Genomic DNA, 21,094 nt, shown 5'->3' with positions numbered 1-21,094 from the left:
ATGTTATTTATTTGTAAATCTTACAGTGGTCAAAGATGTGGGCTGTTTATTTGCAACTTATTTCTTAGACCGTTATTATGTATGCAAAACAATGTTAAACAATAAAATAAAATCTGGAAACAAGCTGCTGAAAATCTGGCAGCTGTTACCACCTGCAGTGCAGCAACTTTTTTTTATCATGTTGTGATGTTTTAAGTATCTCTGTGGGTCAGCACCTCCAAACTGCTGGGGAGGCAACACTTCTTCTAATAAGTCTGACCCCTTCTCTGCAGGTGAAGTGCCCTAGCAATGTTGCCATCAGGGAATAAAGAAGAGTTATGTCTTAAAGCAGATGGTTTCCATGTAGCATAGTGCAGACAGGAGGATGTGTTAAAAAGTAGTCTTGGGCTTAATATAGTCCCTGGCCTCCCCCATGCCTTCCAAATCATCAGGGTCCTAGGAGCTTTTACGACAATCAATGGGGTTGGGGGTCTGGAAGCTATAGAGATAAATCCAGGGACTTCACTTCATAAAAAAGGGCACTGGAAAGAACTCTTGACACTTTATCCATCACTGTCCACTTGGCAAGGGTGCACACTGGAGTGCACACAAAGACTCAAAGCGGACAAAAGCTAGAGCAATTATTAGCTTAAGAAATGAGCTGATCTTTAAGAATTCTTCGGTCCCAGAGGGAGTTCAAGCTCTCTGCGTCACTAAAGAGGAGCCATTGAGGAAGCCGTTTTAAAGAAGGGAACACTATGAATGCTGTCAAAGGCAGAGAATACCTATTCTGTTTCTTGATTTCAAAAGATTTTAAACTGCTTTTCTTTCCTTGCTGTTAACAACATTAAGGCCACCCCACTGCATTGCTTTGATCTGGCGACTTCCTCATGCTGTTTATCATTTCCCTTTCAGTAGGAGGCTTAGCAACACATACACTGAAACTCTAAAGTTGTCTTTATGACATTACCTACTTATTTTGACAGTCCAACTTGGGAAGTGATGGATAATAAGGCTGGTACGCACGCATCAACTTTCAATAACAGTCTCACATAGTTGCTTACAGCTCTTAGAATCCTTTCCTCTCAATCCTTTGAAGAAAACTGTTGGTGTTGATAAGAAAAATAGTTGATCATTGCTGAAATCTGTGCTTTAAAGATAACTGAAGTATGTCCAACATCATTAGGAATGTTCAGTTTTATATTATAATTCAAATACCCCGTTTCAGAAATCCACTTGAGGAAAGGTGACTAAATGCACACAGTTTCTGTTGAGATGGGAAATTAAATCTGGCTAAAAAAAAAATCTTACTTCAAAGCTGATATAGCTTTTCTGTTGCAGCCAAATTCCTGAAGTTCCCTGAATGTCAAGACCTTGCTATGTTGAGGCCTGTACTGAATGTATGATAGGATTGTTACTATGGATGCAGTCTCAGCAGAAAATATCAATGACTATTACATCTCCATTCCCCAAAGAAGGATTTTAAGGAAAAGGTAGAGCACAGTGGACCGCAAGTACCATGGTTATGAAATTGGTGTTTTGGAACCATTTAATCAGCAAAAACTGTAACCTTAAATCATATTAATAACACGAGACACTTCTCATACTGAGCAGGCTCATTATAAAACAATACCCCATACAGCAAGGACACCATTTTGAAGATGCTGTAGGTTAACTGAAGATTTTGTTGGGGAAAGTGTGACAAGCATTTTACTTAGCCTTCAACTTGCTACTTTGTTTATTTAAAATAATGACATTAGTCTTAATTACTCTAAATCCAATTCTGCTTTAAATTACGAAAATTTAACTTTTACTACTATTATAATAATAATAAAAAATACACTTTCAGCTTCATCTCGTGGATTAATACTGATGAGCCGTCTTAACACTACGTAAAGTGAAAAGAAAAAAATAATTTACTACAAGTATACCTAGAACCTCCTCTTTGGTTTATACAGCACTTTGACTATTAATCACTTTCTTTTTTTAATTATTTATTACAACAAGATTGAGAATATTTAACTCCTCAGTCATTTAACCTGTCACCTCGCCGATGACCTCCTTTTCTTTTTTTTGTATCTATTCAGATGACAAGACTGACAGAAAAAGAGACTTATTCTTTTGTCAGCTATTAAAGAGAAAGGGAGGAGCTGGAAAAGGAGTGTGCATTGTCTTTCACTTAAGAGCATGCCGAGTAATCAAGTTCAGCACAGCTCTGGACAGCTGCCCTGTGACCGGGTCAACCTGGACACAGCCACCCTTCACCTTTTTGAAGATGGCCCCCCCAGCACTGGCCCTCCGTACTACACCATCTTCCTGTGTGGATGAACACCACACTTCTGGAGAGCACTCACTTTAGAATAAGTCCATGTCCAGATCAAAACAATGGAGCCCTTCTGCACCCCCCATACCTCGTCCTCTAACAAAAAACAGGAAAGAAAACAGATGGCCCCATTTTAAATGTACAAATCAAAATTCATTATGGTGTTGGGTGGGCTGCAATGTCATCTCTTAAAGATCAAACACTCTAGACCAGTGGTTCTCAACCCTGGTCCTGAAGTATCACCTACGCTGCTGTGTTTTTGTTCCAACCGAGCTCTCAATTACTTAATTGAACATTTAATTTAAGTAAGTTGATTACATTTGACTGTTTATATTGAGTAAGTGATAAAAAGTTGGTTCCTTAAGGATAATTTCCTTACAAAATGTTACACTTAACTTAAAACCCCTACTGTTAAAAATAAATAAAAGGCTCTGATTTAGGAAATTAGTTCAATTAAGGGGTCAATTAAGTAATTGAGAGCTCGATTGGAACAAAAACCAGCAGGGCAGGTGGTACTCCAGGACAGGTTTGAGAACCACTGCCTTAGACAGTATGAGAAAATCTATGGAGATGTAATAATACTCAAACACATTTAGGTATTTCAATTCCTTGGAATAAATACAATCTGAAGGTCCCCTCTAAAGAAGTGGAGAAAGGAGTCTACAATTGTGACTTGGAGACCCCTTTCTGTATCTATGGAGGTGGACAACAGGTTGCAGTCTTAACCTATCAAAAATGACTACACCTTCTAGAAATCCAGTACAAATACAATTAAATATGCATAATAATTAGCATACGCCTGAGATTATGTTGTAGTTGCGTGTGATTTGTTGAAAATTGCTTATTTGGCAATGGTCAAAAAGATACAGGTGGTCCTCAAAAATCACAGGGGATGTGTTCTTGAAGATCGCAACAAATTGCACAACAACAAAAAATGGGGAATTAATATCCTTAAGAAACATGGATGGGAATATCCTTAGATGCTTAGATGAAGTTGGAGAAAGTTATAAGAATGGGAAGAGACAATAGGAGTAGTTCAGAGATGGAAATGTAATGAGGAGCAGCTCCGGTTTTTCTTTTATTATTTTCATAGTGTAATCACATCAGTTTATAATATTTGCTGGCCACCATCCTGGGCTGATACAATGACCACGGAGTGACTTTGTAGCACAGACAACGAAAGCTGACCTCTCTGAGGACAGATGATGAAAAAGCAAGATTATCAACAAAACATCCTATATTCATTATGCGGAAACGTCGAAAAACGAGTCGCATAATTGCGAGGACCCCCTGTATCAGCCTTTACTCCAGGGAGAAATGTTAACAAAGCCACTGTTTAAACCCTCAACCAAATACCTGTGTTTACAAACCCCAAAACACTAAAAAGTGAATGAGCAGCCTGTGAAGATTACAATGAAAAGGCTATGATTCAGAAATGTGTTTGGAAAGAGCAGTCGAAAGGCATGAGAGGTGTCCCTTCTGGAGCAGACTGGATGAATGTTGACACACATGCTGGCATGTTGCAGCCAAACAATGGACAACAGGCATCTTTAACATACCTGTCGAAAGGCATTCTTCTCTGGGATAATCTTGCGTGGGGGCTCTTCATTATGACAGTCTTCTCTTTCGGCAGAAGTCTGTTTCAAAGTAAAAGGCATTATAACATTAGCTACTGTCTGAAACTACTGTGCTGTATACTTGAATATCTCATCACGATAAAGAGCAACAGATAAGGATGATCTTCCAATTTACAATACATTTTGCATTTGTATTGTGGAAATGGTCATTTTTAAAGCATTCAATCAAGTACATATAAATGTACTCTACACAGAAAAACAATTAAAAACATGTAGGGACTTTTCTCCCCTATTGTTATTTGAAATTCCAAGAGGAAAACAGTTAAAGAAACATACAGAGCACCCTGTTTTCCAGAGGGAAGGAATGGAAAATGGCCATTTTCACATTGATTAGAAAATGTTGTAATTAAGTAACCTTGCAATGTAAATGAATGGGCCGATCACTTAAAAATTCATTAACAATTCCCAAGCCTTGAGTACATAATCACTATGCTAATTCAGACATTAATTCCTAGTTTTTAAAGTGTGTCTTATTTTCAAGGAGGTTGTATATTGTTCCATTAAAGTGACCCACAGGCTATGAAAGTTGCAAATAGAGCCCTAGTAGTTAGATGCTAAAGAGCTGCATTAGGAATGGAAGAGGAAGTAGTAAATGCAACAGAATAAAACAGTTTGGTACTGAGCTCTTTCCCCAATTAGAAACCAGAATAATTGTTGGTTCTGTCTAGCCAGCTATGCTTCATTCTCGATTTCTCCAATTTGTTTACAATTAGAACGCTTACAATGTTATGCACAAACAATTACCACATTCATGAATATAGCAGTGCAAGAAAGCCTTGGCAAATCCTAATAGGAATTGTATTTCTTATTACTTCTTGCAAGTACCATTTAAAATGGTTTCATCAATTGATCTCTGACTTGAAAGCAGTTAAAATAAAATCTAATTAAAAATAATATAAGAGTTGGGTGGGGGTGTCCTTTGAAGTGGCTGTAGGGGAAAAAAAATAGTATTTGTTATATTTTATACCGCAATCATAGATAAACATAACTTTACTTAAAATGTATTGATTCCAGGATGCAGATATTACATATACATATATATATAAAAAAATGCATTGGACAGCAGAGGAACCACCTCTTACACAAACATGTTGCTCCATTTGTGTATTGGGGACACATCATATTTATGGAGGCAAGTCTGGATCTCAAATGATCATATGCTTTCATTCGGAAACCCTTTACGAGGCAGATTTACATATTTAGGGTACACCCTATTCAGCATCTCTGGACATTTTATAAATCACCTTCCTAATCTAGAATGACCAGTGTTCAACCATAAGTCCACAGCCATTTACACTCTACTGTAATCACAGTCATGTCCCAGACTAAAGTGAACACTGAACTCAAGAGAACAATGGTCATTCATAGTTAATTTCTGCTAATACTAGAATGTGTCCTATATGTTAATATTAAAATATTCCACACATAAATGAACAAGGCTTTATCAGATTTAGCTATACCTACAAACCTTACAATCCCTTCATATCTGAAATCTTTCCAGGAAATGTAACTCCATTTTCCTAACATGGCAAATGCCTGCTTTCACGAACGACAACCGCAACACCACCACAAAAAAAATAAAAAATAAAAAATAAAAAATACGACCTTAGCGCCATCAGTTCTCAAAGATTAGGGCAATTCTCTATGCAAATCTGACTTGTTATTGTTCCAGGCTCGTTAATCTCGCCGAAAGCCTTTGACAAACCCCTCTTTGATTGATTAACTCCTGACAGCTCCAATGTGTGTGTATTTGCAGAGATTGACATTATCATTAAGGGTGGGCGGGCCTGCGGCTCGTCAGTTTTATTCGCCGGGATCCCCCTGCTCGACAGCTGAGCTTCTCCCGTACACAAAGCCCCCTCTGAGAGGCAGGCTTTCGCTCGCCCGCCCAGGCATTCATCATCCTGAAGTTAATTGGTGTGGGCTTTAAGCAAATTTCCAACGCCATCTAAAGGCACGGTGACACTGACTGCTGACCCACCGCCATACGGTACCTATTGATTAACCTGACGAAGCAGATGAGTCTAATAGAATTCCAGGCAGGAGGGAAAATGTATTATCCTTTACAGGGAATATTTGCAGTCATCAATATGCAAGATGGATAGAGGGTGAGATCCAATCCTGAAGACGCGTGGGCTTTTCTCTTTATCTTGCTGGAGGTTATGCCCGTTTTGTATTGCTTATAAAACACAGATGCAATCAGAACACATACAATAACCTTTGTTAACAAAAAACAAATTAACTGCTTGGAACACACAATGCTTAAGTATTCGTTGTTAATTGAAAAAGTGAATTAAATATGATAAAACCAGTAAATAATTATTTAGGACTAACACAGATGTATAAAATAAATACACTGTAAGGCTTGAGATGTTACCTGAGCAAAATCCAGAAGAAAAATCTGTCTTCTGCAGGACTGGGGAGTAAAGCGCACTGTATTTTATTGCCGAAATTAAAACTAGCCAGAGATGTTCCGTATTAATTTCCATCACCACGGCACACATGATTCTCAGCTGCAGCAGAAGAAAGCATTCATCTTACCACTGAATGTCTTTCCAGCCAATAATGAATTCAAAGCAGTGACCCATCAAATGGAATAAAAAAGCAATCTTGCGTTGTGGCTCCACATTATCACTTTCCCCTGCCTCCTCGCACATACAGGGAGATCTCAATCAGCAGAGAATGGGCATTTGTGACAGGCAGCCCATGGTAGGGTTAATTAAACACTTGAGTTTAACACCCTTCCTATCATTAACCAAACAAAAACAGATCATTCAAGCCACACTTCATCTCGGGATACACTATACACATGTCATTCTGACGAGGGGTGCCTGGTCCCTGGTGGCTACAATGAGTTTAAATCTTATCTGGTTTATCAATTATTCCAGTGATTACCTGCAGAGATTACTCATGACCTAAAGCATCACTCAAATTTATAACCCAATTCACATTTAAAGTGCAGAAAAAAATACACATATCCTTTCAGAAATTAAACAGCTGCTTACAGTTGTGATAAAGCAATTTTCTTAATGTGAATCTAGAGAAGTCATATTTCTAGGTTGACTTATTCATTAACAAATTACTCCAGGAAGCATGTAGCAAATAGGTATTTATGCATAAAATCAAAAGCTACTTATTGGGTGAAATAGATTATTAAAGTACTGTTACTAATTGAGTAGTAAAATATCAATATTTACTGAAATCTGGTGACTTACATTTAAAAATCAATCTAGCCATCTATATATAAATACACAATACAAAATACATTTTCTGGGAATTTTAGATACTTCAACAAATCTTATGATATGCTCTGGATGTCACTGTAATGCTTTTGTGGCATTATTCCCGGTCATTCTAATCTAACTTGAATATACTTGCTTAGTCTGTATATTTATTGAATGCAGCACAGGACAATAAAAGGCCTATAGTGTATTTAATTGTCATCGCTCAAATTACTGTAGTAATCCTACACTTATTTTCAATTTTAGACTTTGGGACCACAAGGGTTAATATGTCTTTTAGATTCTCTGAAACATAACAGAAAATGCTGCAAAATGATGTGGTCAGTAAATGGAATTAATCAATGCTTTACACCCATTAACAATGTATTGAAATTTTACAAAATTCAACTCACAGTATTCACTAAGAAGGAGCATTTAAAATATGAAGTTTGACAATTTCTTATACTTGCAGTTCTTATTCTTCCTATCTATGTAGAAGATCAACATATACCAATATAAACATGCAACTTGGAAAAGTATTCCTATTTGGGTTAAAGGAGTGATTCTTTTTTCTATTCTGCAGCACGGGCATTTCTCGTAACTGCTATTCAAAGACACTACAGGAGAGGTTGATTTTCTTTGTCCTGCAGGCTGTGTGGGTAAAGTGAATATATTTGTGCACTCCCCTCTAGGAAATGTGGTATTTGTAATTGTATTCATTGTAAAGAGTTAGTTCTCCGCAGCTGTTTTCAACTCGCAGAGTATTTTGTGTGATCAGCACACCACCATAAATACGCTGGCCGTTTCCCTCAGGGTACCTGTCAGTATTTAATTTACACAGAACAACTCGACTGCTGTGAATTCTTAAGCTGTTGTGCTAGGGTAATAATCTAAGACACTGCATAGATCCACAGATCCCTATAGTACATCAGGGCCGGATATGGTATGCAGCATGGCTGAACACTCTTCTGGGTAAAACCTCTTCTGTGAATGTCTACCAAAATACATCTTCACACACACAAATCTTAAGGAAACAAAAATAGTCCTCTAAAGCAGATGAGGTGAGGAACATGGAAGGGTTCTGCGTGAACACTCTCATATACCAGGGACCTAGTATTGCTCACTATACAATTACACTACAGCACTGATATATATTGACATGGACTTCTTTATGCTGCTCTAACACCAGTGAAAACACTCAAGCCAGCAGCATAAATATGGATTTAAAAATAAATAAATAAATAAAACTTCACATATATTCATAACACATTAGTTTCTAAACATCAGTATAATCACATTGAAGGATTAGCATGTGGTTATTGCCAAAAATAACTGTCACCCAGTTCATATGATTTATGAAGTCATGCAGTTCCTCACAATTGAGCGTACAAAAATAAAAGTTATTTCTCAACTACAATGACTAAGAACACTCTCGAATTCAATTCACAATAGTGCACTACTACTAAACCTTGTTTTTACAGGAAACAAAGAGCATATCAAGCACACATCGGTCACCCTAAAACAAATTAAAGGGAGTTAGAAGTGCTTTCATTTAACCACAAGCATAAAGGTTAGGTCTCATGGAATAAAGTTGTAGTCTTTGAGACAATGTTATTCTGGGACTCAGTTAAAATTGATTTAAGGGTGTGTAAACAATTGACTGTTAAACTATGTATTGAAGTGGCAGGTGGATATTTACACATCCCACCATCTCTGATTTCAGTCAACAAAATCATTAGATTTCTCTAGGCTGAATTAGTGTTCAACAAACTAAGAACACATTGTTTAATAAACAATACTAATTAATTAAACTATTCTCTCTGGAAGTGTTTTCAATGAAGGGTGTGAGAACAAAATTAAAAAACACATTGGCAGAAGATGTATCAATACAATTCAAACAATTCAACAGTTTAAATGTCCAGTTAAGAACAAATCTGATGGCTGAAAAAATTTAATTAGCAAAGCCAACTGTATCATTCAGCAATGTGACTGAAGAACCAATACACAGTAACACTTGATTTGTGATCATATGGCCTAACAAGCTGAAAGTTGGGAAATGCTGTGAAATACTAAATAAGAGATGGAAAAGACAAAAACAGTTTCCATTAATGAAAAAGATGTGTACATTTGAAGATTTTTAACTTGGTATGACTCCCAAGAGATTGTGCAATTGCTCCAGAGGCCACTAGATAGCAGTGCACTACAGAGCAAAATCTACCACTCCTGCCCTTGGATGTCACTTCAGTACATATAATGCTGACTGCATCTCCAAAGACCAATTACTTCTAGTGACAGGGAACAGGAGGACACAGGCACACAAAGACAGAAGAGGGAAGGGGGGGGGGAGAAAGAGAGAGAAAGAGACAGAGACAGAAAAGCTGCCAAAGAAAATCCAAGCACAGGGAAAAAGTGTTTTGCTTGGCACTCTCCAAACATATAGAAAGTAAATATCGAACTTTAAGAATTTGTCGTCTAGTAATTTTGATTAAATAACCTTTATGTATAAAATACATTTACATTAATCATATCATTTTAGACCCCTAACCCACCTACACATTTCCTACATATGCAAGGATTGTTTTGCTCTTACAGCTAGGTCTTTTTAGCTAAACTGGCCTAACATTTTGTGAAGTGTTAAATACTAGACCACTTCACAGCTTTAGTATGGCACACTGATGTCAGTCTACAGGCTCTTTCAGACAGGCTTACTGTACCTTTCTCAAATCCCATTAGCTGACAGGCTGTTGGAACAGCTTGAAAGTGTGAAGCTCATGCTTCAGGGATCAACCCAAACTGGAAGTCTGGCACAGCCCCAAGAACGCAGAAGCATTTTTTTTTTTTTAAACAAAAAACAAAAACAAACAAACAAAAAAATGTACAGAAAAAAAAAAACACATTCATGTAAGCAACAGCTAAACTTGAAATACCTACAAAAGAAAAATGTATAACTTGAATCAAATTTTAAGCATGTCCAGTGATACGAATTTCCAAACTAATCACACCTCCATAAGTAGCTTATGGTGCAGCATTTTTAGTTTTTCTGTTGTTAAGTTCATCTGATATACCATATCTCAACCACAGGCAAGTATGCTAGTGTTTGGGTGTAAAACTATGCTTAGATTTGTAAATGTTATTATAAAATAATTCAACTTGATTACAGAAAATGGCTACTAGAATTATGCAAATTTCAATATTTTATCTGGATGAACTTCTGCCTTGAATTCATTCTGTTTACACATTGAAATATTAGATCCTATAGCTGTTGTTCACAGTATTATAGCCAGGAGACTGACAGCACCTCCTTCTGCCAAGATAAGTCCATCTTCCCCAATAAAATGCCATGGGGGAAGCGCTGAGCACTGGGAGATGCTGAAAGTGATAGAGGTCAGTCCTTCGTAAAGGATAAACACAGAGCCAACATGACCTTGCTCCCTTCTGTATTGTCATTTATAGGCAATCTTGGACACGTTAGCCTTTTTCTTCTCCCTCACCCCCGCCCCCTCTCTTCTTGGCTACTGTGGTGGAGAAATGAAATTAAACACTTGGACTGAGCGATTGAAGCCCAGATCCAATTTGTGTTTTCATCTCGGAAAACAAAAGCCTTCACTGAAGCCCTGGGGCCGTCATTTCAGCTCCCAGAGTCCTGACATTTTTACCAGGGAGCGTGCTGGACAGAATGATCTGATACAAGCTCTGCCCGGTCACGTCAATCAAACGCACAGTGCACCACTACAGTACATACTTCTTGGGTTGAGAAGACATGAGCAAGATAAGATTATAACTCCACCGGTGTAAGGTGCACAATATTAATTAGAGCAGGTACGATGGAAGTTGTATGAAATCCATCAGTATCATCAAATTGAGGATTGATCTTCACAATTCCCAAGTCTGAGTACATTACGACATAGGATGTACATTTTCTTTTTAAAGGATGCAGTGAAGTAAAAATGAAAAAATATGATGCAGAAACAATCGACAGTAACTTAATATCCATCCATTCGATCATATAGCACCCTGTATTTATCTGTCAACCAAGAGAAAGATTTTTAAATATATTTAAAAATCTGTTTAAGATACCATGAGGTTCAAATGTTTTGAACCAGTCCCACCGATTCTCACAGGCAGCTGCAGTGATCAATCACTCCCACTTGCTTCAAATGTGGAAATAAACCACAGAACTGAGGGAAAGCATGGTGTTGATTTCAAGTCTTACACATCTAGGAAAGAAATTGTTTAAACAAAATGCAATAAAGTACATTTCCATTCTTCTCCCTATATACAAGTTACACACAAAGGGAGGAAATCAGCTATATATGGAGTCACCCCCCCAACACACACACATTAATTAAAGAACTAAGATAACTATAGGTCACCATAAACAATAAAATTTATCTCCATTCTAAACTTTATAGAACTTCCAGTTGCATATCGAATCTATATTGTGCATCACGGAATAAGATGTATATTTATTTGACACTTGAGTATGTTCAAATAGTGCTTTTCGGATATGCTACAACAGGTTCTCTTTTGTTATCAATCAACAGAGATCTTTCTGGAGAAACAGGTTCCAATACTGGTCACAAATTAAATAAGCACAGTACTCTGATCTTAGGCTCTACCAAGCTGTCTTCAACACTTGAAAAGGTAACTGGACAATTTGACAACATGCTAGACTAGTACCAGTGCAGATCAAATGTACCTACAGAACACTTTAAACTCCTTTGTCATCTGCAGTCATACTATTGTCAGTTTTAAAATCTATGAAAGAAAACTGTGCAGTATGACCTTTTATATTTATGAACTAAATTCCAAACTAGGGCTACAAGCTTTTCATTTTATACAAGCTGTAGATTTGCTTGATATTCAGTCATTATATGAAGGTGACAACAGAAACAAGCACCTTCAAGATCTTCAGCATACATACAAACCAATACAAACACAACGACAGACTGCACAACACCACTACAAAAACATAAAAGAATGAACCTCCCACCCTTCAAATAAAAGCATCACAAGTTGAGAAAACTGCTCAATATACTATGTCTGACCAAACAAAAGGAATGCTTCCAATCAAGTAACTGATTGTCTCTTGCAGGAATTACCTCTTCTCTTTTTTTCACAGCAGTGACCAGCCGTGGAATGACTGGGATGCAACATCTCCTGCAAGCATGTCAGACATTTTTAATGGGGTTATCCACCCTTGGCGATTCCTTTGTCCCCAAAGAAAACATTACTCGGGCTGCCTGGGTAAAAGTGAGCAGTATCATCCATTAAAAGCCATTATGAAATTTGAGCGACAGGTAGAAGGATGTAATCTTGGTATGTCATAGTTTACACTGCCTCTAACGAAGAAATCAACTGCTTCCAATGATGATGCACCAATATGCATTCTCTTACAGCAACACCACTGTAAGACATCAGAGTGAATTTATAATGTACATGTTCTCTCCATACAACACATATGGTTAGTAAACAACTCTTGACAATTTATTTTATGTTCTTTATTATTATCATTTTTGTTTCTTGGCAGACTAGTCATCTGAGGTAATGGTTAACTAAGGAGGATCTTGCACTCTGTGTTTACAAAACAATCTATTGGAAAGGTTTCTAAAGTAATTGACACATAAGAATGTCCTCCCTCCTTCACAAAAAATGCTCCTTGCAATTTAGAAATGGTCAAACTTTCTGACAAGCTGAAAGATTTATTGAAAGATAGTTTATAGAAATGACATTCTCTTATGCCTAGCACTTTATAGCATGAAGAGATGGAGTAAATTAAGTGCATTAGGCTAATTAAATCCCTGACTTTGGCCATGGTATACAACTACAGTACTTATTGCTATAACTTTTCAGTCTCACCGTTTGGAGGGATTTCTATAGTCTACTGGCACTATGTTTACTATGAAGTATCAAGCTCAAATAATAAATGTGCCCTTTCATAATTCAGTGAGAATCTTTGACTTTCAATTTATAAAATGTAGTTATTAATGTCCTAATGCTTGCTTTTTGTTTCTCAGTGCAGAGAAAAATGAAATGGCTCTGTCAGCTTTTTCTCAGCAGTTTAAAGCCTATATGATTGCACAGGCAGGTTCAGGAGAAGAACTTAAATTATACTATATTATTTTTTCAGGGCTTATTCACTCAAACTCAAGCTATAAAACTGGCATCTTACAAGGTTTTAGATATCAACACATCAAAGTAACTACACATGCTATTTTACCTTCTCTGTGTTTTATTAGAAATGCATCTTCTGTCAACAGACTGAGGCTAATACTTCCTGGTAATGAAATATCTACCTCTACAACAACAACAAAAAAAATTAACTTTGTTAAAATAAAATAAAAAATGATATATCAAAATCAATGTTTTCAAAGACAGGGTGGCCAGGTTCCAAATGCAACAATATGTATACAATATAAATACATAACATATATAAAGCTAAATATAACAAATTTGGTAAATTGGTAATATACCACAAATATTTGTATTACTTAAATCACAATCCTACGTTACCATTTCAAAAAGCAAACGATCACTGAGAAGCAATTCCAATACTTCTTACTACAACTAGCTCCTAGCATTTATTCTCATTGTTTAAAATAATTATTTTAATGAAAGGCAATCCAAAACTTGTACTGCAGGTGAAATCCAATCTAGCTGCTGAACAGTATAAATTACCATTTCCACAAAACACATCCACAAGTTCTTAAGAAAATATATACTACAAATGTAAAACCATAAGGAATAACAGCAACCATTTGGTAGTATGACTTATAATGGTCCCACTTCAATATTTAGGTAAAATTTTAGTGTACCGAATTGTGATCCTACTTAAATAATACATGGATGGCAGTTAAATACTAAACAGATATAAATGTTAAAAACTGATCCAAGCTGAATGTGACAAACAGGTAGCAAAACTAATCTAATATCTAAATAAGGGAATAACAAAATGCAACAAGGTCTCTATGTAAGGCAATGTAATTTATAAGAAAACTTATTGTTATAAAAAAAACTTTTTTTTTTCTCCCATATGCTCATACTTCACATCCCTGTTAGAAGGTCAATGTACCACAGGAGTAGTATAAATACTATCACTATGACTGACACAGAAACACCATTTAAAAACCGATAATAAAACAAATCAGAGTAATGAATGATGAAAAAGCCTATGTTTATGGAACTTAATGTGCATCAGCCCAGGTGTTTTCTAAATGTACATATAATTAACATTCAGAGCCATTCTGAAGAATGTTAAAACACTTACTAAGTGGTGATTGATGCCATTATCAAGATGAAACTCTTGTGTAACTGTTTTTTGTTTTTGTGTGTGCACACTAAAATTAAGCTGCACTTTGCACGTGAGGAAAAGCCAGGGTTGCTGAGAAAAACTTTTAAGTAAGATAATCTGTATAAGATGTAAAGTAAGTTATAGTTATAGGTAGTTACATTTGCATCATCATATGGGATGTTTAGGACTATTCCTTATTTTATTTGTGACAAAAAGTTATATTCAGACACAATATAAAACATTTAAAAACTTGTATCAAAAACAACAGAGGAACTTATGTATATGGGGTAAAATGTAAAATGATGTATTAATTTAAACTTTTTAATAACTAGCACACAAAGTAGGCTACAAGGGAAATGCTTGTGTATGGACACCTAGAAAATTCTGTGAATAAAATATTTTCCGATTAATACGTACAGAATAAACCTGATCTAAGAAACTACTTTCACTCCATCACAATATAGATTAAACATAATATATGGGGAAAAAAAATTAAAGAACTAAGTAGCCTGCATCTCAAAACAACATATTGCTTCTGAGTTCTAAACACCCACGTCTCCAGTTATAGTTGTGTCTTGAGTAAATTCAATCTCAGAGTAATTACAGGTCAGGAAATGAGTGGGGGAATAAAAAAAGCTAGAATACAATAAAATGATGGTACAGGTGGCGTTTGCGGGGAGTATTTGAGCTGGAGCATGTGTCCAGTTCCAATGTTAATAACTGACAGGCACTTGCAAGGAGATGAGATTACCTTAGGGACAGGTGCAAAGACTGGTTTGTGATCTCCAGCAGTTGCTACCCAAAACCTTATCAAACGAGGCTCTTTGGGTTACAAGTTGTACAATGCCTAGATAGCACTGACAGTCCTCCTCACAATGGCTGATGTGACCGATGTGTCACAATCCATCACGGGGGACAAAGCATGACACCTTGCAATGAGCTTCCAGGGGATTGAACGATCAATCTAAGATTGTTTTTGCAGTTTCAATGCATTTTTATATTTTGTTAAGCAATTCTCTCATGTCATTGAAGTCCATATCATTCCCACTCAAGTCTCAGAAATCAATAACTGCATAGCATTCAGTCATATTGTAACAATTAGACCAGCTTGACAACAGATGTACTTGTCCAATGGTGGAGGAGATGCGTGTAGATACCAAAACACATTTCAGAGGCACAGAAATAAAGGTCAAGGCATAAAGCGTTTTGAAGAGTCTTGGAATGTCGGCATAACTACCAATAGAACACGCTTCTTCATCTACCAGCATTGCCAAAATGTACATAGAACACAAGGTATTGTTCACAGCACTCCACAAAAGGAGGCTTTCAGTACACAATGATGTTCAGAAGCATTGGTGAATGCCCTCTCATTACTGCAGTGGCTTTGTAGGATCCTTTTTGGTAACCTGACTCCTTTATTGGGATGTCAATCATGTCAAGTAGTGTACACTGGTCTACAAAACACCAGGGGATCAAAGTCCCCCTCCCCCCACTAGTGGAGTGCAGTCAGGTCTCATGCTTCCCTGAAGGCACAAGGCTATTTGTCTAGGAAAACAAACAGCCATGAGTTAATGTTGGCCTTAGCTGGTACTGAACTGCTGGTGAAAGTGGTTATGCGAGTGTGATGGGTGTGGGATAGAGTACCTGGAAAGAGTTCAATGTGCCAGTCCCTGGGGTGTGCAGGCATCGCAGCGAAGGCATGCTGTCCGCCAGGCTGGAGCAACCCAACCACAGTGACCTGGGCACAGAGCACTGCAGAGAGAGGACAAGCATGAGATGGGATTGAGCGAGGAAAGGTGGCAAATAGGACGGCCAATCAGTACAGATTCCCAAAAGATGAGGCCGCAAATATACAAAAAAATAAGTTTCACTACAGTACAGGTTTCATCAACCCCATCTCTCACCACTAATAAAGCAGAGTTAAGAAAAATACCACAGTGAGAAATTGATGTTTTATTGCCACTATTAATTACAATCCCCTTACCTCATCTATAACTTATTGTTATCAGCACTGTTAAAGAAAGCATGCCTCCCAAGGCCGGCTGCATTTACATTCATGAATGTACATTTTCTAAGAGGGGGTCATTCCCGTGTCCACCAACGTGTTGCATACACTGATCCTCCCAAACCACAGTTTATCAGAAATCTACTGGACGGCCCTAGAAAGATGTGGACCCAATACTGTTGGCAACTTCAAACTGTAGTGAGCAGCATCACACATTAAGGCACAGGAATTAGACGAACAGCACACATTGAAATCTTCTGTTGACAACACCACTTAAATTATTACTTTTTAAAATATAGATTTAAACTATTATAGACTCACTATCATCCAGTGGCGACAGACAATAGTAGCCAAGCATCTGCACAGTAGACTATCTTAAAGACTGTCATTAGATAGGCTACAAAAACAATAAGTGGCCTAGAGAAAACATTATTCAAAAGTGCTGGCTCAGCCAAAGGATACCTTACTGAATATCATCTATCATTCTATTGATCGATCTGTCAGCGTCATTAAGTAAATTGTAGGCTACTGCAACACATAGTCTTATGTGATGATCACTGTGAGGTTGTCATGCCACTAAAATAATTACAGATCAAAGATATAGAAAAGGGTCCGACGAAAGTTTCAACATGCAAACTAAGCATAAAAGCACTGAAATGTACAGGGTATCCACACAAGTCTTTAGGAAGCTACAATCTAACCTGACAGGTGACACTTAACAAATAAGATTACGTCCAAAACAAACTGTGCATCATGTCAGGATCATAACAAAGCGAGTTAAAATGCTGATTCTGGTTTATCGTGGTTTACTATAGAATCACTTGTCATTATGTTAGTTAAAGTACAGTGTTAAAACGAACTGAATCACAAAAAACAACACTAGTCAATTTAATTTCATAACCTGCAACACGACCACCAGAATCATAACATTAGAATGACAAAATTAGGTTAAACAAACTGTTACAATCCGTTGAAGGTGCTATTTAAAAGGAAATTATCTCAGGTTATCTTTCAATGAACAATATTCAAGAGCCAGAATAAGAGTGTTTACGTGATGATTAGTCCAGCGTAACGAATCATTCAAATAGATAATGTAAACACAGGCCGAGGCTAGAGATAGGAATGTAACGTAGCAATATCCTTAGCTATTTGATTCGGTTAATAAATCATCATTGTTTAATGTTTCAATGTCATTTCATATTTTCATAAATTACTCTAAATAATTAGGTAAAATAAACACATTTATTTTGATTCTCTCAGTGTATTTCTCCCTCACAATCCAAGATGGCGGCAGTGGGTCAATCTCAACCGGTATACCTTTTTTCCAGTACAGATCGAGACAGACCAGCCCAAACCTCTGTCTTGTCTCTGTGTCTTAACTGGTGCTGGAAAACACATAACTCCGTCATCTCCTCACCATAAACTTCAAAGCCTTCTCTTGCAAAACCGTCTCCGGTTCCATCGTCAGTCAAGCCGGGACTGTTACTCTCTCAGCCCCGGGACCTGCGTCTCATTACAACCGCAGCCGCAGACAGGAAAATCCGTTCCCCTGCCGTCACCCCTAGCGGCCCAAGCTGCACAGGATTGTGGGATATGAAGTTTTAGCAACAACGAATATCGCGTGTTTGCCAGTGTCACACACTACATCCCCCAGGGTGGCACACGAACGTAGTCATGCATGGTAGTGGTTGTAGTTTTGTTGTGTTTTCTTAGCTTCCTGACATCAACGGACTACACTCCAACTCCCACTGCAGAAAATAATGCTTCAGTTTATTTTGGGATTTGTAGTTTTATATATATGTCCAGGATAACTACGAATTCATTGGAACACACGCACAGACAGACACATTAAATGTAAAATATACATTGTTTAGATAAGCAAGTTTAATAGGGTTACAATTGGGATCTTTATTATGTTTGCATAGTTTCACAGTTAATGGTTTTATATTTCATTCACTTTAGTGTATTGCAGGTTTTTTTCAATTTAATGTTATTTCGCTAGGTGAACTCCCCTCTCAAGTCTGCTCGAATTAGTAAACCTTTTAATTAATTGTAAATTGGATAATTGTGAACAGCTTTTTGCTCTGGTATAAAACTCCTGTTTTTGCTTGTTGCAGGCCATCCTGGAGTGATTCTGTGCCTGTGCCTGTGCCAAATTAAAATAAAGAAAATTAAAACTAAGGAGATATTTAAATTAACAAATATATACTTTAGCTGGTAGTGTTATGGATAAATAAGGTATTTAAAAGAAAGAAATAAAAGCACTTGGACTCTTTTCTGAATATATTTTATTGATTGCTTTTATATGAATATGATATTGGATACTGAGACAACTGCTTCTTTTAAATACACTTATTTAAGTATTTAATTTCAAGAAAAACTATTACATTTCTGTGCCCATGTAACTGATTTAAAGAACCTGTGGAAGGTATTATAGAAGTGAATTTAGGGGACCCAGACCCCCCCAAGCAAATTAATAGAGTGGCTTAGTCTGACAGTGTCTTCGCCATGCTACACTTGTTTAATACACTAGAACATTTATATTTAATTGGGCAGAGTAAAAGATTAGAACACATACTTTCAACTGCGTCAATTGAAATTATAGAGGACAAACAACACTGTGAGACACCCATCAAGAAAAATAGAAGTTCTTTCTTAGTTTTATTTAAATAATGTGCATAATAATAACTCAATGCAATTAACATGAACAGACATCTGGTCGGGGGGTGAAAAAAGCTTTACAGAGAAAAAAACACAAACAATGGTGTGCTAAAACATAGCTTATAACAATCAATAACATGAACGATTGGTATTATTTTTTCACACACAAAAAAAAATCATGCTTGTTTTTAGTTTAGTATTCACTTTTCATAAACAAAACACGATTATATGAAAATGCATATTAACACTATAACAAGGTAATATAGTACAAATATAAAACTATGAAGAAACAGTAACAACAACTAAACACTAGTGATTTGAGAAGGTGTGAGAATATGTCCAGTCTGCTGTGACCCGTGCCCGTCTCTGCTGTCACCGTTTCTTCAAAGAAAATGTCTAAAACACCCTCTTGATTTTCTGTTATTAATCGCCCCCCGCAGTCATGTCTTTTCACTGCCCTGTCAATTCTGTCCTCTCACTCACACTCTGCCTTCTCATCTCAACCTAAATTAGCTTTTTTAATTGTTAATGCCCAAAGAAATAAAACCTTCCTGATTGGTTGAAAGCTTTACAGCCATCAGTCATTTATTAACAACCAATAGTTGTTTAAAAAGGCTTGTCACTAACACTATCACCTTACACATCAATATTCTATGATCGAACTGTAGTGCTGCCGGAGCTGAAGGGTTAAACAAGGTTAAATGGCCAGTGCCACCCCCGGCTCCACCCCTGTAGTAGTAGTAGTAGTAGTAGTAGTAGTAGTGGTAAATGTAGTACTGAATGTAGTAGTTCAGTTGTTTAAGTAGCTTTTAAAATCTATTATTTCATAGATAACAACAATAATAATATTACATTCTCACTATATTATTCTTTCTTTTTCATATCATATAATTAATTATTATTATTATTATTATTATTATTATTATTATTATTATTATTATTTATTTATTTATTTATTTATTTATTTATTTATTAGTAGATGCCCTTATCCAGGGTAACTTACAATACAAAGTGCAGTTCAAGGCATAAAACAAATTCCAAATTCCAATTTACATAATAAAGTGCAATTCAAAGCATAATACATTTTTCAAATTCCAATTTACACAAGTGTATACAATATATGGGGTCTTACATCCTGGATTGTAAAAGCTGATGAGTGCAGACAAGATGTTAGGTCACAGTCAAGGGCCAAGGGAAAGGGAGCAAAGGGGGAATCAAAATAATACGAGTACTAGTAATGCAAGACAAGTATGATAAAACGTTGTATAAGTGCTATCTTACAGGAGAGTAAATGGCTAAATTACATTAATAACTGAAATAATGATATTGAGGACCATTTCTCCTCATTGCCTTTCATCATTATGGCTGGTTACAAATATTGTGCTATTCCAGTTCAAAACTATTATTATAGAGAAATCTATGCAAGCTTTAAATGTTATTTTTTTATTATAATAATAATAATAATAATAATAATAATAATAATAATAATAATAATAATAATAAATTATGAATATGCTTGGAAGGCTCATGAATATGTATCGAAAGCCCATGTGAAAAATCAATGAATTTATGGAAGAATCAACAAAATGAGGTGTATGATTTTTCTTGATTTATGCCAGAAGAAGAGAGGATTATTTATAGCCAAGCAGCTGGACTGGAAGATTCATCCTCTGTAAGAATCCGATTGTACATCAGACAGCATGCAGGAACACAGCTATGACTAATGGCTCCTTTGCATAGAAATGAGAACTCATGGACCAGGAACTGTAAAAATACAATAACTCAATTGACAGCTGATCTCTTTATCATATGCATAGGCAAGCAGCCTATTAATTTTTAACAGACAAATACTGACGGGTTTTTTTCACTGCTTTTTTTTAACACACTGAACACCATGCATAAAATATGCATTATTTCCCTTCCAACTTATCAGTCTATTTTAGAGTGCAGCAAAGCATAGCTTGAGGTTATTCTGTG

At 36.5% G+C, this 21,094-nt stretch overlaps 1 protein-coding gene across 4 annotated transcripts in view; it reads right to left on the bottom strand.

Moving 5' to 3' along the window:
• Positions 1-17,983, bottom strand: part of LOC136716295 (F-box/WD repeat-containing protein 1A) — a 42,130-nt gene extending 24,147 nt beyond the window's left edge. Inside the window, exons 1-3 of one of the 4 annotated variants that reach the window (XM_066693893.1) lie at positions 17,874-17,983; positions 16,096-16,203; positions 3,862-3,939 (exon numbers count right to left, since the gene is read on the bottom strand). In XM_066693893.1, the coding sequence (XP_066549990.1) occupies positions 3,862-3,939; positions 16,096-16,203; positions 17,874-17,918 (231 nt within the window). In that variant the 5' untranslated portion in view covers positions 17,919-17,983. The other 3 variants (XM_066693892.1, XM_066693894.1, XM_066693895.1) reach the window with 3 other exon arrangements.
• Positions 17,984-21,094: the final 3,111 nt, after the last annotated feature.

Source organism: Amia ocellicauda, chromosome 20 (genome assembly GCF_036373705.1).
Source record: "Amia ocellicauda isolate fAmiCal2 chromosome 20, fAmiCal2.hap1, whole genome shotgun sequence".
In the NCBI taxonomy this organism is placed as follows: Eukaryota; Metazoa; Chordata; class Actinopteri; order Amiiformes; family Amiidae; genus Amia; species Amia ocellicauda.
The sequence above is the reverse complement of the archived record's forward strand: the minus strand, read 5'-3'. Positions and strand labels throughout refer to the sequence as shown.